Source organism: Scyliorhinus torazame, chromosome 4, assembly GCF_047496885.1.
Source record: "Scyliorhinus torazame isolate Kashiwa2021f chromosome 4, sScyTor2.1, whole genome shotgun sequence".
NCBI classification, from domain to species: Eukaryota; Metazoa; Chordata; class Chondrichthyes; order Carcharhiniformes; family Scyliorhinidae; genus Scyliorhinus; species Scyliorhinus torazame.
The window spans coordinates 152660029-152687158 of NC_092710.1; the positions used below are offsets into that span (position 1 = coordinate 152660029).

At 45.8% G+C, this 27130-nt stretch overlaps 1 protein-coding gene across 3 annotated transcripts in view; it reads right to left on the bottom strand.

The window, feature by feature from the left end:
* The window catches only part of LOC140410548 (protein disulfide-isomerase A6-like), a 121339-nt gene that overhangs the window by 789 nt on the left and 93420 nt on the right, over positions 1-27130 (bottom strand). For 2 of the 3 annotated variants that reach the window (XM_072498784.1, XM_072498781.1), the window contains exons 9-12: positions 18378-18465; positions 18207-18279; positions 16977-17135; positions 15129-15222 (exon numbers count right to left, since the gene is read on the bottom strand). In XM_072498784.1, the coding sequence (XP_072354885.1) occupies positions 15129-15222; positions 16977-17135; positions 18207-18279; positions 18378-18465 (414 nt within the window). The remainder of the gene's footprint in view (positions 1-15128; positions 15223-16976; positions 17136-18206; positions 18280-18377; positions 18466-27130) is intronic. The other variant, XM_072498782.1, reaches the window with a different exon arrangement.

Consider the following 27130-nt stretch of genomic DNA (forward strand, 5'->3'; position numbering starts at 1 on the left):
ATTTCTGTGAGGATTTTACCAGTCGTTCACTAATTACAGAAGGAGATGTGTTGAGCACTTGTGGAACTTGACCTCTCATTACTTGAAGATATTTAAGTCCCCTGGGACCAACATATAATATCGGAACAATTAGCCTCATTGGATTTATGTCAAGCATTTTATTTCCTTGTTGTTACTTAAAATTTATTCTATGTGAGGAAATTCAGGTGTACATGTTAGCCCTTTCATTTCTAGGGCTTGTGGTGAAATCTATTACAGTTTGGTTAGCTAAGATGTCTGCTCAATGTAACTGTGAACAGACATCCAGTGGTGGCGATGTGCTGAGCGGATGCACATCAGGTGGCTCTCCTCCTAATCGGACCCAGAATAGCAAATTTTCCAAAATTCTTGGCTCAAAAAGCCTCCCCAAACACCTATAAACGCAAAAGACCCAAAAAAGGAAGAAGCAGAAGGGAAGATGCCGGCAAACAGTAGTTCAAAGGACCGGTGAGAAAGCAGAAGCGGCGACAAAGGGCAGGGGCAGCAAGCAGATGGACTAGCGGACGCACAAGGCGAGGTGGAGGCCCCAGCGAAACAAGGGAGGGGGCGACCGACGACCCAAACAGAGGAGCGAGAACAGGCAGCGACGCCCGCCACTACACCGGGGGAGGGATGGCAGACATTCCTTAAAAAAGAACTGACTGCCATGAGGGAGGCGATCAAAATGGAACTCCAGGTGGTGATGAAAGAGGTGATAAAGGAGGTGCTGACGGAAGCGATGACCTCCCTTCAGCGCACGATAGCCAACCTGGGAAATAAGGTGGAAGCCCAGGAAAAGACGATGCTGGATCTGGAAAGTGCGGCAACCGAACAGAGTGATAGGATCGTGGCTCTGAAGACCGAGGTGAAAAGGTTGGTGGGGGCCCAAGGGAACCGGAGGGGAAAGGTAGAGGGCCACGAAAACAGGCCCAGGCGACAGAACGCCCATATTGTGGGTCTGCCAGAGGGGGTGGAGGGAAGAGACCCAACGGCCTACATCGCCCACATGCTGGGCAACCTGGTCGGGTGGAACAGCTTCCCAAAGCCCCCAGAACTCGACAGGGCACACAGGCAGCTCCGGCCAAAACCCAAGACTGGGGAGTATCCGGGAGCGATCATTGCGAAGCTGCACCGATATCGGGGACGGGAAAAGTTCCTGAGGTGGGCCCGACAGACAAAGTTGTGCTCGTGGGAAGGACACAGAATAAGGGTTTATCGGGACATTGGGGCAGACCTCGCGAAAAAAGGGCCAAATTTAATAAGGCAAAATCGGAGCTCTACAAGAGCAGGGTGAGTTTCGGCATGTTGTTCCCAGCCAGACTCTGGGTAACATATAAAGGAAAAGAACATTATTTTGGCACCCCGGCGGGGGCCGAGGAGTTTGTGAAAACTAACAGTCTGGAGAGGGAACAGACGAAGTAACGGTGAGGGCATCGGGAAAAAGACGGAAAGTGGAGGACGACCCGGGACCAAGATCTGTTGTAGGGACTCTGTGTTTCTGCGGGACTGTGCTGCCTCGTTCACGGACTAAAGTTGGAAGACAGAGAGAGAGAGTAACAAGAATAGGGGAAACAGGTGAGCGGCAAAGAAGGGAAAGGAGACAGGCAGATAGAACAGATACAGAGTGAGACCAGCCCAGGGAGGAGAGCCATCGTACTAACAAGGAGGGCTAGCATGGGAAGACAAGCAGCAAGGGGGCCGCGGAGCACGTCTCAGGGGACAGGCTCATGGTGGGGGGGCAGGGCAGAAAGGGGGGCGAATACAGGGGGGAGGAAAGGGAGGAGGGGATAGGGAGGGGAAGGGGGGAATGAGGGGGGGAACTCACAGAACAGAAAAAGGGCAGAAGGAAAGGATTGGCAGCCAGATAAACACAGGCCTCAGCAGGCATGGAGCAGGCTGAGGAATCAAGATGGCGCTGCAAGCAGCCATTTTAGAGGGGCTCTAAACAAAGGGAGACCCCGGAGTGCAGGGACGCACCCACGTGGCGTACGCACAGTTGGTGGCCATGTTGGGTGCCCCCTGGACAAAGGGAAACCCTGGAGCGAGGGGCCCGACTTCATGGGGAGAGCAGCGACCGTGGCCATTTTGGACGGCCCCCCTAACAAAGGGAAACCCCGGAGTGCAGGGGCGCGTCCACCAGGTATGTATGGTTGACCCCGCAGGACCGGGGGGGGGGGGGGTCAGAAACCCCCCCACCAGGATAGTCACCTGGAATGTCAGGGGACTTAATGGCCCATCGAAAAGATCCAGAGTCTTCGCCCACCTGAGAAGCCTGAAGGTGGACATAATCTACCTGTAGGAGACACACCTGAGGGAGAAGGACAGATTACTGATAAGGAAGTGCTGGGTGGGACAGACGTACCATTCATGCTATGGGATGAGGGCTAGGGGAGTGGCCATACTGATCAGCAAGAGGACAAAATTTATTGGGACTAGGATGGTTACGGACCCAGGGGGATGGTACGTCATGGTCAGCAGTATCCTGGGGCACCGGTAGTACTGGTAAACGTGTGTGCTCCCAACTGGGACCACACAGACTTTATAAAAAAGACCATGGCAGAAATTCCCGACATTGATACACACTGACTGATTATGGGGGGCGACTTTAACTGTGTACAGGACCCACTGACCGACCGATCAAACCCCAGAACGGGGAAAAAGGCTGGCATGGCTAGGGAACTAGGAGCCTTTATGGAGCAGATGGGGGCAGTGAACCCGTGGAGGTTCCTGCACCCGGGAGAAAAATAATTCTCGTTTTTTTCATATACCTGTATCGACTTCTTTGCAGTGGGGAAATTGGTGCTTCCAGGAACTGCAGGAGTGGATAGCCATCCCTGACCATGCTCCGCACTACCTGGATGTGAGGTTGGAGACGGGCCGTGCTCAGTGCCACACGTGGAGGCTGGACACGGACCTCCTGGCCAACAAGGCCTTCTGCCAAAAAACATCGCAGGCCATAGGCGACGATGTTACTAACAACTGGAACGGGAAAGTCTCACCTTCCATGTTCTGGGAGGCACTGAAGGCTGAGATCCGAGGGAAAATAATAGTTTACAAGGCACGTAGAGATAGGGAAGAGAGGGTGGCCAGGCAACAGATGATCGACCCCATCTTGGGAGGTGGACAGAAAATAATCCGAGGCCTCGACCGTAGAGCTGCAAAGGACTTCAACCTGCTATCCACTAGGAACCAACTCCGTACCAACTCCGCCATACACAGGGACCTTTTACGAACACGGAGAAAAGGATGGCTGTCTACTGGCTCACCAGCTATGAAAGCAGGCAACCAAGAGGGAAATAGCGCAGGTAAAGGATGACAGAGGCAGACTGGTAGTGGAACCAAACGAGATCAAGCATTTGAGATCTTCTACCAAGGACTGTACACCTCCGAACCCACCGATAGCGCCGCGGGGCTGAAACAGTTCCTCGACGGACTGAAAATGCCGGTTGTGGGGGAGGACAGATGGAGGGAGCTGGAAGCACCAATAGATCTGGGAGAAACCATGGAGAGCATCAGCTCCATGGAAGAAGGGAAGGCACCGGGACCTGATGGGTTCCCGGCGGACTTCCACAAAATATTTGCACCGGCCCTGTCCCCACATCTAAGGGACATGTTCGCAAACTCGCTGGCAAGGGCACTTTGCCTCCTACGCTAGCGCAGGCCACAATCTCACTGATACAACCTGTGCAGTACAAACCAGTCCAAACTCAAAGCGAAAGTAAAAGTCAAAAGCGAAAGTAAACTCACAGAGCCACAGCCCAGCTCCACCCATTCAATTACATTACTGAAGCCATGTGATAAGACAAAAACATTTCTTAAAGGGACACTCACATGACAGTGTCAAATGCTTAAAGCTTCTATTATTGATATTTTAACGACATTTTTTTTAGAGTTGTAGGAATACCAGGACACAGAGGAAGAACCATTTAAAAAATACATTCAGGAGAACTTTCTTGGACAGTAAAGGTAAGTCCAGATGACCATAGGCTGCTTTCCCCTTTTGAGGGGGAGAGCTGACTGGTGGTGATTTAACCTGAGGATCACCACATCTCAAGCGAAGGACAAGGTTGAGAAGGTGGGGCCTTCATGAATAACCTCAGCAGGTATGTGAATTGAACTTACACTGCTGGTCTTGCTCTGCATCATGATCCAGCTGTCTAGTGAGCTAAACCAGCAAGTTCAACAAGAGACGGAATGGTTCTGCATTTAGCTGTGCAGTTAAAAGGGGTATTAGTTGGAAAGCACTTCAAAATCATAATTCAGTTAGATTTAGTGTAGTCATGGACAAGGACAAGGATGGACCATGATCAAAAGTTCTCAACTGGAGTAAAGCTAATTTTACAAAGCTGAGCTAAAGTGGACTAGAAACAACTACTTAAAATAGGAAACGGTACATCATGGTCAGCGGTGTCCTGGAAGGGACACCAGTAGTCCTGACAAATGTGTATGTGCCCAACTGGGACGACACAGAATTTATGAAAAAGACCATGGCGGAAATCCCCAACATTGAAACACACCGACCAATTATGGGGGGGGGCGACTTTAACTGTGTACAGGATCCACTGACCGACCGATCAAATCCCAAAACGGGGGAAAAAACAGCCATGGCTAAGGTACTTGGAACATTAATGGAGCAGATGGGGGCGGTGGACCCGTGGAGATTACTACACCCGGGAAAAAAGGAATTCTCGTTCTTCTCACAGGTGCACAAAGTATGCACCCGTATCGACTTCTTTGCAGTGGGGAAATCGGTGCTTCCAGGAATCATAGGAGCGGAATGCTCTGCGATAGTCATCTCCGACCACAATCTGCATTATGTGGATGTGAGGTTGGAGATAGGCCGTGCCCAGCACCTCACCTGGTGGCTGGACACAGATCTCATGGCCGACAAGGCCTTCTGCCAGAAAACATCACAGGCCATAGGCGACTACGTAAGTAACAACCAAAACGGGGAGGTCTCGCCCTCCGCGTTCTGGGAGGCACTGAAGGCTGTGATCAGAGGGGAAATTATAGCAGACAAGGCATGCAGAGATAGGGAAGAAAGGGAGGCCAGACAACAACTGATCGACTCCATCCTGGAGGTTGACAGAAAATGCTCCGAGGCCCCGACCGTAGAGCTGCTAGTGAAGAGGAAAAAGCTACAAATGGCCTTTAACCTGCTATCCACCAGGAAGGCAGTGTACCAACTCCGACAGACACGAGGGAGCATTACGAACGTGGAGAAAAGGCTGTCCGCCTATTGGCTCACAAGCTGAGAAAGCAGGCAGCCACGAGGGAAATAGCATAGGTAAAAGATAGCAGAGGTAGACTGGTAGCGGAACCAAAAGAGGTTAACCGAGCATTCGAGACCTTCTACCAAGGGCTGTACACCTTTGAGCCCCCCGATGGGGACGCAGGGATGAAACAATTCCTCGATGGACTGGAAATACCAGTTATTGGGGAGGACAGACGGGAGGAGCTGGAAGCACCAATAGATCTGGGAGAAATCACGGAGAGCAACAGCTCCATGCAGGTGGGGAAGGCAGTGGGATTGGAAAGGTTCCCGGCAGACTTCTATTAAAAATCTGCACCGGCCCTGGCCCCACATCTAAGGGGCATGTTTGCAGACTCGCTAGCAAGGGGTACTCTGCCTCCTACACTAGCGCGGCCACAATATCACTGTTACCCAAAAAAGACAAAGATCCGACGGAATGTGGATCATATAGACCCATTTCACTGCTGAATGTAGATGCGAAAATACTCGCAACGGTCCTGGGTAAAAGGCTGGAGAACTGTGTACCAGAGGTGGTCGCTGAGGACAAAACGGGCTTTGTCAAGGGTAGGCAATTCACTGCCAACACCAGGCGACTGTTAAACGTAATAATGACCCTTCCCGGGGAGAGAACACCAGAGGTGATAGTCTCCCTGGATGCAGAAAAGGCCTTCGACAGAGTCACAGAACATAGAACAGTACAGCACAATACAGGCCCTCAGCCCACGATGTTATGCCGTCCATTTATCCTAATCTAAGATCAACCTAACCTACACCCCTTCTATTTACTGCTGTCCATGTGCCTGTCCAAGAGTCGCTTAAAAGTCTCTAATGACTCTGACTCCACTACGTCCGTTGGCAGTACATTCCACACACCCACCACTCTCTGTGTAAAGAACCTACCTCTGACATCTCCCCTGTACCTTCCTCCAATCACCTTAAAATTATGTCCCCTCGTGACAGCCATTTCCACCCTGGGGAAACGTCTCTGGCTATCCACTCTATCCATGCCTCTCATCACCTTGTACACCTCTATCAAGTCACCTCTCTGCCTTCTTCACTCCAGTGAGAAAAGCCCTAGATCCCTCAACCTTTCTTCATAAAACATGCCTTCTAGTCCAGGCAGCATCCTGGTAAATCTCCTCTGTACCCTCTCCAAAGCATCCATATCTTTCCTATAATGAGGCGACTAGAAACAGACACAATATTCCAAGTGTGGTCTAACTAGGGTTTTATAAAGCTGCAGCAAAACCTCACGGCTCTTAAACTCAATCCCCCTGTTAATGAAAGCCAACACACCATACGCCTTCTTAACAACCCTATCAACCTGGGTGGCAACTTTGAGGGATCTATGTACATGGACCCCAAGATCCCACTGTTCCTCTACACTTCCAAGAATTCTGCCTTTAACCCAGAATTCAGCATTCAAATTCGACCTTCCAAAATGAATCACTTCACATTTATCAAGGTTGAACTCCATCTCCCACTTCTCAGCCCAGCTCTGCATCCTGTCAATGTCCTGTTGTAACCTGCAACAGCCCTAAACACTATCTACAACTCCCCCAACCTTCGTGTCATCGGCAAACTTACTAACCCACCCTTCCAATTCCTCATCAAAGTCATTTATAAAAAACACAAAGAGCAAAGGTCCCAGACCAGATCCTTGCGGGACACCACCGGTCACCGACCTACAGGCGGAATACTTCCCATCCACTACTACTCGCTGCCTTCTTTTGGCCAGCCAATTTTGAATCCAGACAGCCAGGTTTCCCTGTATCCCATGCCCCCTAACTTTCTGAATGAGCCTACTATGGGGACCCTTATCAAATGCCTTACTGAAATCCATATACACCACATCCACTGCCCGACCTTCATCAATGTGTCTTGTCACATCCTCAAAGAATTCAATGAGGCTTGTGAGGCATGGCCTTCCCCTCACAAAGCCATGCTGACTATCTTTAATCAAACTATGTTTTTCGAAATAATCATAAATCCTGTCTCTCAGAATCTTTTTCAATATTTTGCTCACCACAGACGTAAGATTGATGGGTCTGTAATTCCCAGGGATTTCCTTATTCACTTTCTTGAACAGGGGAACAACATTCGTCTCCGTCCAATCCGGTACTACTCCAGTGGAGAGTGAGGATGCAAAGATCATTGCCAATGGCGCAGCAATCTCCTCCCTCGCTTCCCGTAGTAACCTTGGGTATATCCCGTCAGGCCCTGGGGACTTATCTATCCTGATGCTTTTCAAAATTTCCAGCACATCCTCCTTCTTAATATCAACCTGTTCGAGTCTATTAACCTGGTTCACACTGGTCTCATGAGCAACAAGGTCACTCTCTCTAGTGAATACTGAAGCAAAATATTCATTTAGGGCCTCCCCTATCTCCTCAGACTCTAGGCACAAGTTCCCTCCACTATCCCTAATCGGCCCTACTCTCACTTTGATCATCCTCTTATTTCTCATATAAATGTAGAACGCCTTGGGGTTTTCCCTAATTCTTCCCGTCAGGGCTTTTTCATGCCCCCTTCTAGCTTTCCTCAATCCATTTTTGAGCTCCTTCCTGGCTACCTTGTAACCCTCTGGAGCCGAGTCAGATCCTTGCTTTCTCAACCTTACGTAAGCTTCCTTCTTCCTCTTGACTAGGAGCTCCACTTCTCTTGTCATCCAAGGCTCCTTCACCTTACCATCCCTTCCACGTCGCAGTGGGACAAAACTATCCAGCACTCGCAGCAAGTACTCCTTAAACAACCCCCACATTACTGTTGTGCATTTCCCCAAGAACAATTGTTCCCACTTTATGCTCCTCAGCTCCTGTCTAATAGCAGTATAATTTCCCCTCCCCCAATTAAATACCTTCCCATACTGTCTGTTCCTATCCCTCTCCATGACTGCAGTAAAGGTCAAGGAGTTGTGGTCACTGTCACCGAAATGCTCTCCCACCGAGCCAATTGACACCTGGCCCGGTTCGTTGCCGAGCACCAAGTCCAATATGGCCTTCCCCCTAGTCGAATGGAAGTACCTCCTCGAGATACTGGAACAGTTTGAGCTAGGAGCTGGATTCACCGCCTGGGTGAGACTCCTGTACAATGCTCCCAAGGCGAGCGTTCAAACTAACACCACCAGCTCTGAATACTTCCAGCTACAAGGAGGCACAAGGCAGGGATGCCCATTGTCCCTGCTCCTGTTCGTACTAGCAATTGAACCCCTGGCAATAGCCTTGCGGGATGCAAAAAGCTGGATGGGCATCCAAAGAGGAGACAGAGAGCACAGAGTTTCATGCTATGCGGATGACCTGCTCCTGTATGTCTCAAAGCCACAAGAAGGAATCAAAGCAACCATGCAGATCCTGAAAGAGTTCGGAACCTTCTCAGGTTACCATCTCAACCTGGACAAGAGTGAGGCCTTCCCAGTGAACCCAAATGGGGGAGGGACAGAGCTGGAGTGGCTCCTGTTTAAAATAGCCAAAAATAGATTCCGATACCTGTGGATCCAAATAGTCAAGCACTGGACACAGATCCACAAGTGGAACCTGACCAGCCTGGTGGAGGAAATCAAAAAGGACCTACAGAGGTGGGGTGCACTCCCACTCTCCCTAGCAGGGAGTGAAGACGATCAAATTAAATGTGCTGTTAAGGTTCCTCTTCCTGTTTAGGTCCATACCGATCTTCATCTCCAAGGCCTTCTTCCAAAATGTAGATAGCGTAATTATGGCGTTTGTGTCGGGGTGCAAGAATCCAAGAGTCCTCAAATCAAAACTGCAAAGGAGTAAAATCAAGGGATGCCTGGCACCGCCAAGCCTACAATACTACCACTCGGCAGCAACAGCGGAAAGAGTGAGGGGATGGGTGCACAAACCTAACTTGGAATGGGTGCGGATGGAGGAGGCCTCCTGCAAGGGAACGACTCTCTGGGCCCTGGCCATGGCAGCACTCCCATCTCCCTCGATGTAATACACATCTAGCCCAGTGGTGCGGCCACACTGAAAACGTGGGGCCAACTAAGACAGCTCTTCCGGCTAACCAAAATGTCCCCCAAGGCCCCCCATCTGCGGTAACCACAAATTCCAGCCATGCTAGACGCATCCTTTAAAAAATGGAGACAGGGTGGGGCAACGCTGACAGCTGACCTCGTTAGTGCAGGAAATGAAGGTAAGCGCGGCCTCAGTGGGGCATTCCTCGCTGAGGCCAAAAAAAGTCCAGTTTGATAACGGGGCTGTTCTCGTGGCTGCAGGCACCAAGACACACCCACCTAAACATGCCCAAAATGGGAATCTTTTCTTCCTGTTAAATCCTGCCGGTGATTGCACTAAAAGAGATTTACAAGGTTGTTACCTGGACTGGTGAATTTTAGTTGGGGATAGGCTACAGTTTCTTTCTGTGCAACAGAGGAAGCTGAAGGGAGACCTAATTGAAGTGTGTAATATTATGAGTGGTCTAGATAGACTGGATAGGAAGGCCTATTCGCACTGGTGGGGCATTCATAATCAGGAGTCAGAGATTTAAGGTAAGAGGTGGAAATTTGGAGGGAATTAAAGAGAAATATTTTCACCCAGCAGGTGGTGAGGATTTGAAACTCACTACCTGAGGCAGAAACCCTCATAGCATTTAAAATTTCAAAAAAGTATTTGGATATGCACTTGGAAGTGCAGTAATCTTCAAGGCTATCGACCAAGAGTTAGAAGGTAGGATTAGGTTAGATGGATATTTGTCGGCTGGCTCCGACACATTGGGCCAAATGGTCTCCTTCCGTTCTGTGAAGTTCTATGGTTTCCTAATAGTTCTTCCCTCAAGTGGAGATTGGTATAGTTTTCCTCTGCACTGCCTTTAAAGTTCCTTAAAATTGACTTCTTCTGTTGCAGCAACGAGACTACACACTGAACACCAGCTGCAGCCTGATCAGGACACTGCATAGTTTCAACAAGACCTCTAGAGATTTGAATTTAACTGATTTGACAACATAATCCAGGATCTGTTTACTCTCATCTCAGATTGTTCAGACACAATTAGCTACAAAATCAATGAGAACTCAGTCTCTTTCTCCTGGAAAGATCTGTTCTCGTTTTATTATTCATTTATTCATGGACAGGTTTTGGAGATCAGATTAGATACTCACTGCAGAAATCGCAGCCTCTGCTCTTGCAGATACACTATATATATGACTGCTTTAATTACATTTTTGTTCAATGGTGACCCCACATCTTTGATGGCGGGGAATTCAGCAATGATAATCTGTTAATTGTCAAAGGGACTTGGTAGATTCTCTCTTGTTGGGATGATCACTGCCCAGAACCTGGCCCATCTAGGAGTGCACATAGCACCAACTTTTACTTCTAATATGTGGAGGCTAAAACTAATTCTGTTTTTGATACAAAAATGGTGTGGATCTGGTATTAGGGGAAAGGGACTTGGGTGTAAATCAGATGCATCATAGCTTTATTTAATCTACAAGATGTACTGAATTGTGGTAGAATTAGTTGCTCACAGAAGATGCACTCACCTCCAAAGTGGTTGTGTTACAGTTCACTCAGGAGTTTGAGTTGCTGTGACAACATGCACATTTACATGCATATTGGAGTTTGGATTTATGAGTTATGGTAAAGGCTCTAATGTTCTTTTCATCACATGGCAGACCAGGAATCCCTCCCATTTGGAGTGCGTTGGGAGGATTTTCAGGTTAATACGCAACACATTTAGCTGTGTTATGAACCGCCCCCGCCCCCCCCCACCCCCGCCGCGCGCATCAAGTCTTGGATGGGGACTTGAACCTGAAGTTTCTGGCCCAGAGGCCAGGGATGATGTCCACTGCGCCACAAAACTTCTCCAATGCAGTACATGTATGGAAATTACAGCAGCATGAAGGCTATCTAACTTCATTGCAGTGCTAATGTAAGCCTACTTGTGACACTAATAAAGATTATTATCTGTCTCAGACCCTCCATGATGCCTTTGTGTGCCTGTGAGTCTTTTTAAAGTAAGACCCCAAAGATCTAGGTCCTCAAAACTAAAAGTTGGGTTATCCTGATTGTTGGGCAGCGGGGTGACAATTTGTGATCTGCCCTCACCAATGCAGAAAGAGGTGGACACTGCCCAGTTCATGTATCCACCTCATTAATATGTTAGTAGTGTTGGCCTGAGCTGTTTCAATGCTTTGTCCACTCCTCCAAACTGTCTACAGCTTCTGCACACAGCAGGCCAGCGAGCAGTCCTGTTTGTCATTGTGTGATCCAATCAGCCTGCTCATCATCAAAGCAGGCTTTACCTTAAAAGTGCACAATACATATTGCTGAAATGTAGAGAGTTGCAAATTGAACAGCAGGCAGATAGAGGGTTCCACAAAACAGATGTGGTGCTGGAGGCATTAGTGGTACAGTTGGACAGCAGGTGAAACATCATGGTTCCATGGAAGATAGGAGACCCTCAAGGACATCCTCAGAAAGGTGACTATCAAAAACATCCTCAGAAAGGTGGACCTGAGGACCTGGGCAGCAGTGTCGCAAGAAGTCCAATATGGTCTCACATAGGTGATCAAGGCCAGTGAATGTTTCTTTACCTAATGGGCATGATTCTACCATTGTGTTGCGCCCGGGTAAATCACGCTCTTGCTGAGCTTGATCCAAATAATAATATTCGGCTCATTTAAATAATAATAATCTTTATTATTGCCACAAGTATATGTTATATGAACTCTGCAATGAAATTACTGTGAAAATCCCCCAGTCGCCATATTCCGGTGCCTGTTCAGGTGAATTCAGAATGTCCAAATTACCTAACAAGCACATCTTTCAGGACTTGTGGAAGGAAACCGGAGCACCCGGAGGAAACCCATGCAGACGGGGAGAATGTGCAGACTCCGCACAGACAGTGACCCAAGCCTTGAATCGAACCTGGGATTCTGGTGCTGTGAAGCAACAGTGTGCCCATATGCGTGGCCTATTTGATGCCGCATTCTCCCGGTGCCCGGGAGTCACCGACCGCACCAGCCGATGGTCACTCCCCTCACAATGCACTGCCTGCCCCACACGCCACCTCCTTGGGATCCCTGTAATAGGACTCCGCAGGGATACCTGTAATAGAGAGACTCAGGGACGCCTATAATAGGGAGACCCCCCTCTCAGGGACCCCTGTCTTTGGCAGACCCCTGACATAGGAAGGCTCACCCCCAGGGATCCCTGTCATAGGGGGACCCACCCTCAGTGGGTCCATGTCCCTACAGGGTCTCCATGTCTAAAGGGAGTCCCTGCACAAACTCCCCCGACAGAACCCCCCCTCCCAATTGCCTCCCCCACCCACTCCCCAAGAAAATAGACCCCTGTCTGGAAGCTAGATAGAAGTCCAGACAGGAGCAGTGAAAAGAATGAGAGCTGTAACACTTAGCTTGAAGCTCCATATGTCCATTCCTGAGGAAGAACAGCTGTGACCTGCATTTGCTTCACATAGATCCATTAGCTGGAAGCTAGTCATTGCTTTCCAGTGCGGTCTGTGATTGACAGCTTCAAAAGCCATCTGCAGCTTTGATTCATTCATCTTCCTTCACAGTTCAGTGGAATAAGTGATGAAACCCGAATGTTTACAAACATTGATGTGGAGATGTCGGCGTTGGACTGGGGTGAGCACAGTAAGAAGTCTTACAACACCAGGTTAAAGTCCAACAGGTTTGTTTCAAATCACTACCTTTCGGAGCACTGCTCCTTCCTCAGGTTTACAAACATTGACCACATCAAAGAGAGGTAAGTGCCCTGCAATCATACGCTTGACTGATTGGAATGCACTTAAGGCTTGGAATGCATTTACTTCTCTTTGATGTGGTACTTGAGGGTGGGGGGGGAAATCCAGGTAATGGGGAGCTGGGGGTCTGCTTTGCGAAGCGGGGGGGATGGGGGTGGGGAGCAGTGGCCGGCCGTGATACCTCACTATCTGCTCATATTCGACATCATGCATAAATTTGCGCATGGCAAGGAATACTGAATTGTTCACCGTTTCCCACTCCCCGGGAAATCATAAGCCGATTGCAATTTACCACCGGCAGGAGAACATAGGGCGGATTTCTTTGTCCCGCCGCACCTGATTTCTGGTGCGGCACGCCGTCGGGATTCTCCGTTTTGCCGGCTGGTCAATGGGGTTTCCCATTGTTGGGCACCCCCACACCGACGGGAAACCCCCAGGGTGCCGGCAAAATGGAGAATTCCGACAGTGGAAAATCCAGCCCATAATCTCCCAAACAGAGAATCCTGCCCGAGGTGTTGAAAATGCCTATGACGTTCACAAAATGAAAAGATGTGATTTAGAACACATCTACAAACAAATATTGTTCACATCAAGGGCGGGATTCTGCGGGAATCGGCGGGGCGGGCAACTCCGGCGCCGAGTAGTGGCGTGAACCACTCCGGCGTCGGGCCGCCCCAAAGGTGCGGAATCCTCTACACCTTCAGGGGCTAGGCCCGCCCGAGGTGGTTTGCGCCGCGCCGGTTGGCGGGAAAGGGGCTTGGCGCCATGCCAACCGGCGCCGAAGGGCTTCCGCCGGCCGGCGCGAGTTGACGCATGTGCGGGAGCGGCAGCGTGTGCTGGCGTCATCCCAGCGCATGCACAGGGCGGGGGAGTCATATCCACGTCGGCCATGGCGGAGGACCACAGCGGCCGACGCAGAAGAATAGAGTGCCCGCCCACGGATCGGTGGGCCCCCATCGCGGGCCAGGCCACCGTGGGGGCACCTCCCGGGGCTAGATCCCCCCGTGCCCCCCCCCCGAGGACGCCAGAGGCCGCCCGCGCAACCAGGTCCCGCCGGTAAGTACCTACTCTAATTTACGCCAGCCGGACAAAGCTCACCCTGTTTTGGAGGAGGCAGAGTATTGCAAAAGCGGCGCCTGCCCCCCCCCCCCCAATTTCGGCGCCAATGGGGATTCTCCGTCCGATCGCCAAACGCGATTTTGGCCTCGGAGACCGGAGAATCCTGCCCATGACGTTTTTCAGGGAATTGTCAAACCTAACCACTCCTTAGGGAAATGGTAGAGTTAGTTCCCCTCCAAACTGCAGCAGTTCAAGAGGCGGCTCACCACCATCTTTTCAAGGGCAATTAGGAATGGGCAATAAATGCTAGCCTAGCCAGCGACACCCAAATCCTGAGGAAGAATATTAAAAAAACATTAAACACATGGTTTGAGCATCAGTGTTTGCCATGTTAAGCAAACACAATGATAAATCTTCATGATTCTCTTAAGATGTCGGAACTACCTCCAGCTACATTCATCTTTGCACATGCTATACTAACACATCTTCCTGAGCTGCCCCGTGGTGCCAATGATCAACGTGAACACAATCAAGAATAGAGAGATTGAATGAAAACAAATTCTGAGTGAAACATGAAATTCAGAGCAACACCACTATAACCAGGAGATAAACAGCTTGTGAAATGTGATGGTCTATTTGTTGTGGCCAACACGAAAGGATCAGTAATCACTGCAAGTGTGATGGCCATCTGACTCATATAAGTACGGTATTTTGAACATTTTACAGCATGATACCAAATTGTGCCTGAATTGTGAGGTGCAAAATACACCAAGTAAATCGGGTTTGATACATTGAAAATGATCTGTAATTTGTGATTTGCAAGTGTCTGCTCTTTGTAAGTTGTTACCATGAAGTATGTGTTTTTGAAGGTATGTCATTTGAGGGTATCCTCACTTGAATGCAAATGAAACCCTATGAATAGATTGCATCTATTGCAATGTTTGGAATATTATAATTACGTTTGGTAATTACAGGCTCAAAGACAAATAATGCTCCATTCTCATTTTAAAGTAATAAATCTTTAACCAGTTCCATATCTATAAATCCTAAATAAATATAAACAACTTACATCTTCCTCCTTTGCCTCCCAGTGTTTCACTGTTTTGAATTTAGGTAAAACATCACCTATTGGCGTTCTGGAAACATGTCCCATAGAAAGTCTTCTATACATCAGTAATGATTAAAATACAGTTGTTACTTTACTAAAGGGAACAACTTCGTAATTCTTTTTTTATGTACTTCACAATCAAAATATACAATCCATCACATTCCATTCCTACTGTTAAATAAAAATAAAATATTCAGTACACTTCTTTGCATTTTATACATCTTATTTAGTTTTAAAAATTGAACAATATAATTTTAATAGCCTTAAGACAGGATTTTGGGAAATATTTTACGGCCATTGTTTCTACAAACAATTTGATTGAAATTGATAGATTTTTAATAGGAACGGATATTGAGGGGTGTGCTCATGAACGAGTAAATGGGATGAAGTACAGATTGGAGATGATTTAACTGAAAAGTCGGAATAGGCTCGCGGAGGTGAATGGCTAACTCCTCTTCTAACGTTCCCAACCCTCTTGTTTTTTTTCCGGGATGTCCCAGAATTGGTATCTTCAGCACAACTGCGTGTAATTCATAAGGAAAGGTCTTTGTAAGCACAGAATGTATGCATGTGCAGTAGGCCAGCTCATATGGCTTGCAGCCAATCTGCACTGACTGAGCTCTATTGGTCACCCTGCTATTCTGGCCAGTTGTGAGGATGGTGGCAGCAGGGCCAATGAAAATCACCTGGAAACACCATGGGCAGGAATTTTCCGCCACCACTGTGGGGATCACATCCCCAAGCCATTTAACCTTCATTATTGTGAAAGATCCATCTCAGAGAATAGCCCTCAAATCTGCAACGGCAGCTGCGGCCAAGACTGGGACTATAATCAGTCCCCAGATTCTGTTGGGGTCAAGAACCAGGTGAATGCAGTCAGGCAGGTTGCCCTAGGCCTCAATCAGTCCTTGAAGACCAGTTGGGGAGGGCGGGAGGGTGGTGGGAAGGTTATCCAGGGACTTTCACACAGCCTCCCCCAATGCCTGCAAACCAGGTGGCAGGGGATCATAAAAGTCTTCCTAATGAGTTCTGATTTTAGTAAGAGAGAAACACAAAATGGAGAAGAGAGACACTTGGGAAGGGAGGGAAAGAAAGGGTACCAAAAACTGAGAGGGAAAGAGAATCAATTTGGGAGTGAGAATGAAAGAAACACAAATTGTAAGAACAGAGAAAACTGTGGTGGGAGGGTGAAACAAATTGGGAGAGGGAGGAATACAAACAAGGGGAAGAGTGTCTGCTGATTATGTGTGTTGTTACATAGTCCCTGGACAAGGAACATTGTTTAACTACCCTCTGCATTAAAAAATACCCTCCTAATTTCCGACTTTACTTTGATAATTATCCCTTACATTTACATCATCTACTCACTGGTCAGTGAAAACAGTTTTCCCCAATTTACCTTACAAATTCCGTGTGCACATTTTACCTGTGTCTGCATGGGTCTCACTCCCACAACCCAAAGATGTGCAGGGTAGGTGGATTGACCACGCTAAATTGCCCCTTAATTGGAAAAAAATAATTGGGTACTCTGAATATATTTTTTAAAAAGATTTACCTTACAAAACCCTCTAATAACTTTAAGCACATCTGTCAGAATTCCTCTTAATGTTTAATATGCTAATAACAGCACTCCCAGTTTCTTTGCTCTTTACATGAATACACTTGTGATTCTTGGTATCACCTTGCTAAATGTCTTTACATCCTTCTCGAAGACTTTGAAATCCTTTCTAAGGTAGGGCACCCAAAACTGAACACAAATGTGATTAAAGCAATCTGAAAACATACTTAATATAAAGGTTTAGATTTTACCTAAAAAACTCAGCTAGTCCAGGTTCACTGAATGAACCCTTCAAGAGTACTTTCTTTCTTCTTCTTGCATCAATGGCTATTATGGCAGGATACATCAGGTCTCCAATACCTAAAGCACTTTCTAGTTTTGGCTGAGCTCCAGATTCTGTCCACAACCAGCTAAAATGGGAACAAAATGGTGTTGCCACACTAAGTTATACAACAACACAAAACATTTTCTTTACCCAATGACCGTAATCATCTTCACAAATAGTAAATATCCATGCGAACATAGCTTCAAATTTAATTGAAGGCTATAAAGGTTTTCGAAGCTCAAAGAATGATCTCAAGTCAGAACAAATTTTTGGTTCAGATGGCATTCCTCCAAGTTTGCTCAAACAATTGTGATGAATGCTCTGTGAGCCCTTGGTTTTATATTCAATTTTGGAGTCCAAGAATGTTCCTACAATCTGGAAGGAGGCTCATTTTGTACTGATATTCAAAAAGTTTAATAGATCAGAATTGGAAAACCATAACCCATTAGTTTGATGTCAGTTCAGGAAAAGTTGTTAGAACAAATCATGGTGATACTCAGTAAGTGATCTTAACTGTGACGGGGTTATTAGAGACTTACAATATTGTTTCTGGAAAACAGGTCCATGTAATAGCAACCTGGTTAAATTACTAGTTTGATGGATAAAAATTGCACACTTGAATTTTTTCAAAGATATGAACAAGGTGCCATATAATAGATTATTATACAATATAATGTCTTGTGGGATTGGAGGTCAGATCTGGAATTTTGTAAGGAATTAGTTGTATCCTCATAAACAGCTCACGTTTTGACAGCTGTGACAAAATTCACCACAGAGGCTGACACAATCCACAAAATTCTAAAGCAACGACAGCAGATTTCCTTCCCTAAAGGAAATTAGTGGACCAAATGTTTTTTTATGACAATCAAGAATGGTTTCATTGTCAATATTGCTGAGATTTTATTAATTGAATTCAAATTCCACCATCTGCCACGTTTTGCGCATCTGGATTACAAGTCCAGTGACAAGAATTCTCACTACACTACCGGAGAAAAATGTAATCGATTTTAAATCACAGAGTTATTGACCAAAAATGGACAAGATCATCTTGGTAATGAGTCCTTTCAACAGGCATGAAAATGTATATTAATATTGTTCTCACTGTAGACCCCTACTATTCCTCAACTAAAAAAAAATCCTGGTGGACATTACTCACCCCCATTTTTTCTTTCTGTATTTGTCTGCCATTTTCACCAGTAAGGTCAGATAATCACTTCTGCCACTAGACCCTGGCAACAGGAAAGTTTCATTAAATAGTAAAACATAATCTTAACTAAAAAATGATATACAAACCCCAAATTTAATATAATTTCATGGGATAATATACCTGTGTCAGAAATGTTTGGCAGTGCAGCAATAATACACAGTAACTGATGATCACATGTTGCCTTCAAAACAGCTTCACTGACCATTTGCTAAAAAAAAGCAAGACATTTAAAAAATTTATGTTAAGAGTTTTGATTTCCTCAATGCTGATGTTGTATCTGTAATAATAAAAAGGATATAAAACAGTTATAAAAAGAGATGGTCTACTTTGCATTTCACAATTCTGTAATCGTTTTACCAATTTCAGATGATTCTCAGAGATTCAACATCAATCTCTTCAAATGGGCATTTCTAGAGGATTTTTGAAGGAAATAATTCCAAAAATTTAAAGATGGGCAAATTGTTCTCCAATGTATGGGTACCCAGCCTTCAATTGTATTGATGGCATGAGTGATTTTAGAAAATAATTTCAGAGATGGTTCAGGACTAAGAGTTCTAAGTCTCATGAACAGCGTCTCAAAGAACTGAAACTATTTTCATCCTAGAAAACAGATTATTTTCATCATAGAGAACACAGAGGTATAGACAAATATAGCTGCAAACTAGTTGAATTTAATGCAGTCATAAAGCTAGAAGACACAAGAAAACTTGACATTATATAAACAAAAACTCTGCAGAGCAATGGATATATGGAATACTTTCCCAACCAGAATCACAAGGTTGATTTTAGGCTCCATTACGGCCTGGCAAAGGCACAGAGGATGTAACGAAGAGTGAAATTGGACAAACAGTCCCAATTGATGTTCATCTATTTAATGTCTTGCTAGTTTTACAATCCTCCCACCAAATCCCAAGTTAACTTACTGAAATATAATATAATACTGAGGCCCTGAGGGGCTTTGCGTCTGTGAGGCCTTCAACATATCTTTAAATATTTTGGAGATCTATACCAGGGGCGACCACTGCTGCACCTCGTCTGTCCTACCAACCTCACCCAAGACAGAGCCATGATGCAGCTTCTCTCCTGAAAGCCAATTTCACCCCCTTTGACTGTGAGAATCCTCTAGTTTCACAGCTGAAGGATATTTCAAATGAGGAATTAGCCTCATCAGTTGTGAGAGCACTTCACACTCCTGACTTCTCAAGTGCCTCCTTGAAGGCACAGGTGCCATGTCTGAGAGGATAATTAACGTACTGCATGTCCAGCAACGTTTGATGCCTGTACAGTGTGCTTGAAATCTATGAACGTCAGCACCATAGAGGCAGCTGCCAACAATCAAACACTAAAGATCAGAGGGCTTCACCAATGAGGATCCTCTTGGCCAAAGGTTAAGTGTCTGAAGTTTTAGAGGGCAGCTGAGCATACCTCCCTAATGGCAGAGGTCTGGGGTATAGGGTCTAGGGATTCCTGATGTGACCGGAGGTGAGTGTGCAGAGTAAGGTTTTCCAGCATAACTGGCTTGCTGGATGGTACTCAGAGAAGGCAGGACAGTCATGGAAGGGTGGTGGCGGCCTGGAGGATTTAAGGGTCCCGGTATGGAAGCCCTAACTGATTGCCGGTCTCTCTCCTTCTCCAATTCTTTCCAGAAAAAACTATGTTTGTTGGTGTGGATCCTGCAGAGGCTGCCCAAGGCGAGCAGATGCCACCCACCAGGCTGAGGAGAGAGCCAGAAGTTGAGGCCAGCGACGGCCTAAGGTGATCAGACGTTGGTCCTTCCATGAGCTGATGGACAGCATATGCTGCAAAAAGCTCTGTCTCTGACAGTGCGGCACATGTCCTCGCGAACATGGCACCTCGTGGAGGAGGAGGCGGCTACCTGCTCCATGTGGCCGTGAAGGTCCCTTGATAAATTATTGATTTATTAATGGTTTTAGTTGCTAATTGAATGCACAGCTAAAGAATGAAATTATTAAAAGTACCATGTCTGTGAGAATACAGTCATTGTTTCAGATAATGAATTACCTATTGTATTTCTTTGTATTCAGAAATAAGAACGTATCAACTAATTAGTTACAATAAAGTTTACGGCAAACGGTGCGGTGAGAAACCTATTTTCATGCAACTGTGCATGTAGATGCTGAGCTAACTTTGATGGACACCAGTCAATCTTAAGTAATGGCCAATGTTTGATTAATAAATCATCCTCTAAAGTAACAGACATCCATTTGAACAAACCAGGAGGTCTCAGCTGAGAATAAATGAGGGATTAGACCAGGGATAAGGATTTCCTTAAAAGTAGGAGCTTGTGGCCAACATCTTGTTCCTGAATTTTTGCCTTCCTGAATTCTTGACTCATCTATCCATTTGTTTTAAAGTGATTTATTTATGCATTTATGTTTAATGCTTCTTTGCCATCTATTTGACCCATTTATGCATTGTTTGATATTTTGTTTCTAAGTTTTGATTCAGTTCTTATGCAAGTGTATTAAAGTGAATAATGAGCAATAAAGTTGTATTTTCGACACCTCCAATCAACCGGACAATTGAGTCTTATTAGAAGAAGGTAAAGCAAGAGTCCCAACATCCCTGCAGCCCTAAACTTCTATTCCACCAGGTCATTCCAGGGCTCGAGCAGAGACCTGTGTGGAATATCTCAATCATCAGTCCAAAGGTACATTTGGGAGGTGACGGATGTTCTGTATGCCCGTGCATCAGATTATATCACCTTTGAGCTGGACTACGCCCATCAAGATGCCTGGGCAGCAGAATTTGTTGCTATTGCCAGGATGCCCCAAGTCCAGGGGACAAACGCTGACACACATATCGGCCTGCGAGCACCTGGGATCAGGGAGTGCCCAATAATCACAGGAAAGGGATCCATACCCTGAATGTTCAGATCTGTGCAACCACTGCCTCGGAATCATGCACATGTGCGTACTACCCTAACAGTGTGTGTGACAGCTACATGCTAGAGTACTCAGAGATCCCCGGTGTCTTGAGGATCACCCCAGCATGGCGGGTTTGTTTACGTGGGACAAGGGATATCTGCTGAGGACATGGCTGATGATGCCAGGGCGGAGGCCTGAGACAGAGGCCCAATATAATGAGGCTCATGTTGCCATCTGTTCTGAAATTGAGCGCTGCATCTGGCTGCTCAAGATGCGGTTCTAATGCCTTGAACGCTCTTCCGGTATCCTGCAATACACCCCCCAGCGGGTCACCCGCTTTGTGGTATTCTGCCGTGGCCTCCACAATCTGGCACGGCTGCAGGGCAACATGTTGGAGGAGGAGGAGCAGGCAAAGAGATATGGGGCCTCTTATGAGGAAAAGGTGGCAGACCAGGAGGGGCTGGAGGATGATCCCAAAGAGGAGCCAGAGGATGGAGGACAGGTGGGCGGCAAGGATCCATCATGCATGGAGGTCTAGGGAGGCCCGCATCATCTCCAGTCTCCTAGGATGAGGCTGCGGCATCAGCTGAACTCCCTCGCCTCCCCTAACTGCCCTCTCCCCTCGCCATCACACCACCCTCTCCCCGACCACTCTTCCCCTCTCCAAGGGTCTGTGTTACATCACAGGTGGTGAGCCTGCATTGCCAAGTGAAACTTGCCATCGGGAATTCCCCCCAAAGGGAGGCGGAGAATCGGGGAGGACTAATGATATGTGAATGGTGTTTACTGTACATGCGGAGTAGAACACATCAACATCGATGTTGAGGCACTGGAGCATGGCGTTCTGGCGTGTGCCCGGCCGCCCGCCACGATTTTGATTTCATGACCGATTCTCCGCCCAAACGTGTTTCGCAATTTTGGCGTCGGCCAACAAAGAATCCCACCCATCACTGTTTGTTACCCTTACACATGACATTTTAACCCAAAGCCTGGTAACCACACAAAATTTATTATAATGGAGATTATTTGGAATTTAGTGATTATATTTTCAAAACATGATTGGTACTGTCACATCAACAACAGTTGCTAGTCCCTGTTGAGGAATATTCACTTATAAATTGCTCTAGCTTGAGATCTGTTTCTTTTATGGCTGAAACAGAGTCTGGAAGCATTTGAATTATTTTGCTAAATTACCATAACAAATTCCTTTGAAGCTTTTGTTGACCTTTCAGTTCTAGAAGAACTGCTCAAAAGTCTCTGATGGTGGTTTGTCCCTTGGTGTCCAACGATGTGCAGGTTAGGTGGGGTTGTGGGATTGTGGGGATAGGGCTGTGGGCTTAGGCAGCATGCTTCTTCAGAAGGTAGGTGCAGACTCGATTGGCAGAATGGCCTCCTTCTGCACTGCAGGAAGTCAATGCTTCTATGGATTGGTATATTGTACACTGGTTATAAAGGACAGAACCCCAATGTTTCTTTAATTCATTGGATGTGCATGTCACTAGCTAAACTAGCATTTATTGCTCATCCCTAATTGCCCTTGAACTGAGTGGCTTACTAATACATTTCAGGGGGTATCTTAGAGTCAATCACATGTAGGCCAGATGAGAGATGGCAGATTTCCTTCCGTAAAGGATATTAGTGTATCAGATGGATTTTTATGACAATTGACAGTGGTTTCAGGTATTAATACCTCCTTGGATGCCAAGGACTGTGCTCCATTCGATTTCCCCCTTACACAGCTGAGTATGAACTCCCCCGGTCTTTGGGCTGGGGTTTTCCCTTAACAAGAGGAAACTACTCTGTATAAAAACTCTGATGAGGGTGGCCCTTCAGGAGAGGAGTAGTAGTTTCCTTATTTTGTGTACACCGAAATAAATCAGTTACCCATTTCTACCTTACCATGTGTTCCTTTTGTCTCTTCTGTTCGGTTCTACATAATGATCATCAGATTTTTAATCAAATTCAAATTGAACTATCTACCTTGGTGGGATTTGAACCCAGGTGCCCTGGGCTCTGGATTACTAATTCAGTGACAATACTACTATGCCACCATCTCTTCTAATGTACAAATAAATGATTCCATTTAAGTTACTTCTGCTGTTCAATTTAAACTTTTGTCATGTAAGAGTACCTTTAAGACATGGATGTTTAAGCAATGTACCTTTAAGAAAACAGTGATGTCAGAGAGTGGGTGGAGCTGAGGTCAGGTCAGCCATTTTGCAGTTTAGTTTTGCAGTTTGAAAAAGCAGCTTGTGTGTGTCTGTGTGTTTCCAGAGAGCTGCAGTTAGTTTGAAAAGAGCTTAGTGTCTGTGTTTGCAGTGAGCTGGATCTCTGCCATGAAAGACTATCTCTGGATCATTTGGGTGATTTAAACTCATAATAGTAAAGCCTTTAACCTGATGTGATTCTGTTTAAAGATGTTAAGTCTCTTGGAAGTTTGAAGGAACATTTTAAGGAATTATTTACTGTTGCAATATTGTCTGAGTTATCTTTGAAGTAAGGGGTGTTAAGAGATCCAATGTTTATTTTAGATGTTAAGTTGAGTTCATGGAATAAACATTGTTTTGTGTTTAAAAATCCACGTGTCCATAATTGTAATCCCACACCTCGGGAACACGCCGTGTGCTAGGAAAAGCAACAAATACATTAAAGGGAGAGGTTGGTTGAACTCCATGATACATTTTGGGGTTCTGAAAACGCCTCGCCCATAACAATTGGGGGTTCGAGTGGGATAAAAGTCTATCTATTGGATTGGCTTTTGTGAACTTAAAGACAGTGAAGGATTGTTGCTTTTCCGGTGTGGTATTTTAGTTTAAGTGGGGAGAGTGTTGTCAACAATGACTCTTTCAGAGGCTCAGGGGTTTTTGGGGGTGGAGAATGTCGCACATAGTACTTTACGGACTGAAACGAAAAGCAGACTGTTAGATTTGGCAAGAACATTGCAGTTAACATTACCTGACAAAATGCGAAAAGGTCAGGTAATTATGGCGGTGGTTAAGCATTTAAAGTTGTCTGAGATAGAGTTTGACTCATTGGAAATGGCAAAAATTCAGTTGCAAATTAAACAAATGGAACATGAGAAAGAATTAAAGCGGCTTGAGTACGAGAGTGAGAGAGAGGAAAAAGAAAGAGAACGAGAGAGCGAGGGAAAAAAAAGAGAAAGAGAGAGAGAGGAAAAAGAGAAGGAGAGAGAAGAAAGGAGAAAAGAAAGAATTGCCCTAGCAGAACAAAAAGAAAAAGAAAGGGAGATACAGATCTGGGAAAAAGATAAAGAGAGGGAGTTTGAACTTCAGAAAATGGCCATGAAACATGACAATCAGTTAAAATTGGCAGACGTAAAGGGAAACGTACAGTTGGATGATAGTGATGAGGATAGTGAGAAAGAGCGTCATAGTCGAAGGCTTGGTGGGAATCTATTTAATTATGTCCAAGCATTGCCAAGGTTTGACGAGAAGGAAGTGGAAGCCTTTTTCATTTCATTTGAGAAGGTAGCTAAACAAATGAAGTGGCCACAGGACATGTGGGTGTTACTGATTCAAACAAAGCTGGTAGGTAGAGCTAGTGAAGTGTTTGCATCACTACCGGAGGAGGTATCTGGAACGTATGGGGAGGTGAAGAAATTCATCTTAAGTGCATATGAGCTAGTGCCTGAAGCCTTACAGACAAAGGTTTAGAAATTTAAGGAAAGAATTTGGTCAAACATACATGGAGTTTGAAAGGCTCAAACAGAGTAATTTTGATAGGTGGATAAGGGCTTTGAAAATAGACGAAACATATGAAGCTCTCAGAGAAATTATACTTTTGGAGGAGTTTAAAAATTCAATTCCTGATGTAGTGAGAACTCATGTGGAAGAACAGAGGGTTAAAACTGCGAGATTAGCAGCGGAAATGGCAGATGATTATGAATTAGTTCATAAATCAAAGATTGGTTTCCGACATCAGTTTCAGCCGGTGAGGGATAGAAACTGGGGACATGAGAAATACTCAAGTGGTAAAGGTAAAGGTGATCTGATGGGAGACAATAAAGAGAGTGTACCTCAGATTAAAAAAGAAATCCAGGAGGGTGGAAAAGAAATGAAAAGTTTCAGATGTTTTCACTGTAATAAACTAGGCCATGTAAAGTTACAGTGTTGGTGGTTGAAGAAAAGCACTGGGAAGGCTGATGTGGTAAAATAGGATAAGACAGTGGGGTTTGTTAGAGTGGTAAAGGAAAGCCCAAGGGAAGCAAAGGAGGTGCAAACGATTGTACAGCCTGTTCAAGAAGTAATTGTTAAGAAGGTGCCAGATGTCTTTAAAGAATTTACCTGAGTGGGTAAAGTTTACTCATGTGTATCAGGAGGAGCAGGTAAAGAAGTCACAATTTTAAGAGATACAGGGGCTAGTCAATATTTAACGGTAAGAGATGAGGAATTATGTAGTTTGGGAAGAATGTTGCCACAAAAGGTGGTGATAAGTGGAATTCAGGGTGAGAGGAGTAGCATTCCATTATATAAGGTAAGGTTGGAAAGTCCAGTGAAGAGTGGTGAAGTGGTAGTAGGAGTAATAGATAAACTATCTTGTCCAGGAATACAGTTTATCTTGGGTAATGATATAGCTGGATCGCAGGTGGGAGTGATGCCTACTGTGGTTGATAAGCCAGTGGAAAATCAGTCAACTGAAGTGTTGAAGGACGAATATCGTGGGATTTTTCCGGATTGTGTAGTAACAAGGTCGCAAAGCCACAGGTTAAGACAAGAGGAGAAATCAAAGAGTGAAGATGAAGTTGAAGTGCAATTATCAGAAATGATTTTTGATCAGATGGTTGAAAAAGAACAAGAACGGGTGGAGGATGAGGCGGATATTTTTAGTGCAGGAAAATTAGCGGAGTTACAATAGAAAGATGTAGAAATAAAACGGATATATCAGAAAGTATAAACGGAAGAGGAATCTGAGAGTATACCAGAGTGTGATTACCGTAAAAATGATGTCTTGATGAGAAAATGGAGACCTGTACATATGCAGGCGGATGAAAAGTGGGCAGAAGTTCATCAAGTAGTATTGCCGGTAGGGTATAAAAAGGAGGTGCTGCGAGTTGCACATGAGGTACCAGTGGGAGGTCATTTGGGAATAAGGAAAACTCAAGCTAAAATCCAGAAACATTTTTATTGGCCTGGACTACATAAGGATGTAGTTAAATTTTGTCAATCATGTCACACATGTCAAATGATAGGGAAACCTCAAGCAGTGATAAAACCAGCGCCCTTAATACCTATTCCAGCATTTGAGGAACCTTTTACAAGGGTCCTAATCGATTGTGTAGGACCGCTTCATAAAACAAAAAGTGGGAATCAATATCTTTTGACTGTAATAGATGTGTCTATTAGGTTTCCAGAGGCCATTCCAGTACGTAATATTACAGCTAAAAGGATTGTGGAGGATTTACTTAAATTCTTTACCAGATATGGACTACCCACAGAAATTCAATCGGATCAAGGAACGAATGAATGAACGAATGAGGGCAGCACGGTAGCATTGTGGGTAGCACAATTGCTTCACAGCTCCAGGGTCCCAGGTTCGATTCCGGCTTGGGTCACTGTCTGTGCGGAGTCTGCGCATCCTCCCAGTGTGTGCGTGGGTTTCCTCCAGGTGCTCCGGTTTCCTCCCACAGTCCAAAGATGTGCAGGTTAGGTGGATTGGCCATGATAAATTGCCCTTCGTGTCCAGAATTGCCCTTAGTGTTGGGTGGGGTTGCTGGGTTATGGGGATAGGGTGGAGGTATTGACATTGGGTAGGGTGCTCTTTCCAAGAGCCGGTGCGGACTCGATGGGCCGAATGGCCTCCTTCTGCACTGTAAATTCTATTCTATGAATTTTACTTCAAAGTTATTCAAAGAAGTTATGGATAGCTTATGAATAAAACAATTTAAGTCAACTGTGTACCATCCAGAATCGCAGGGAGCGTTCGAAAGGTGGCATCAGACATTGAAGACAATGTTGAGGGCGTATT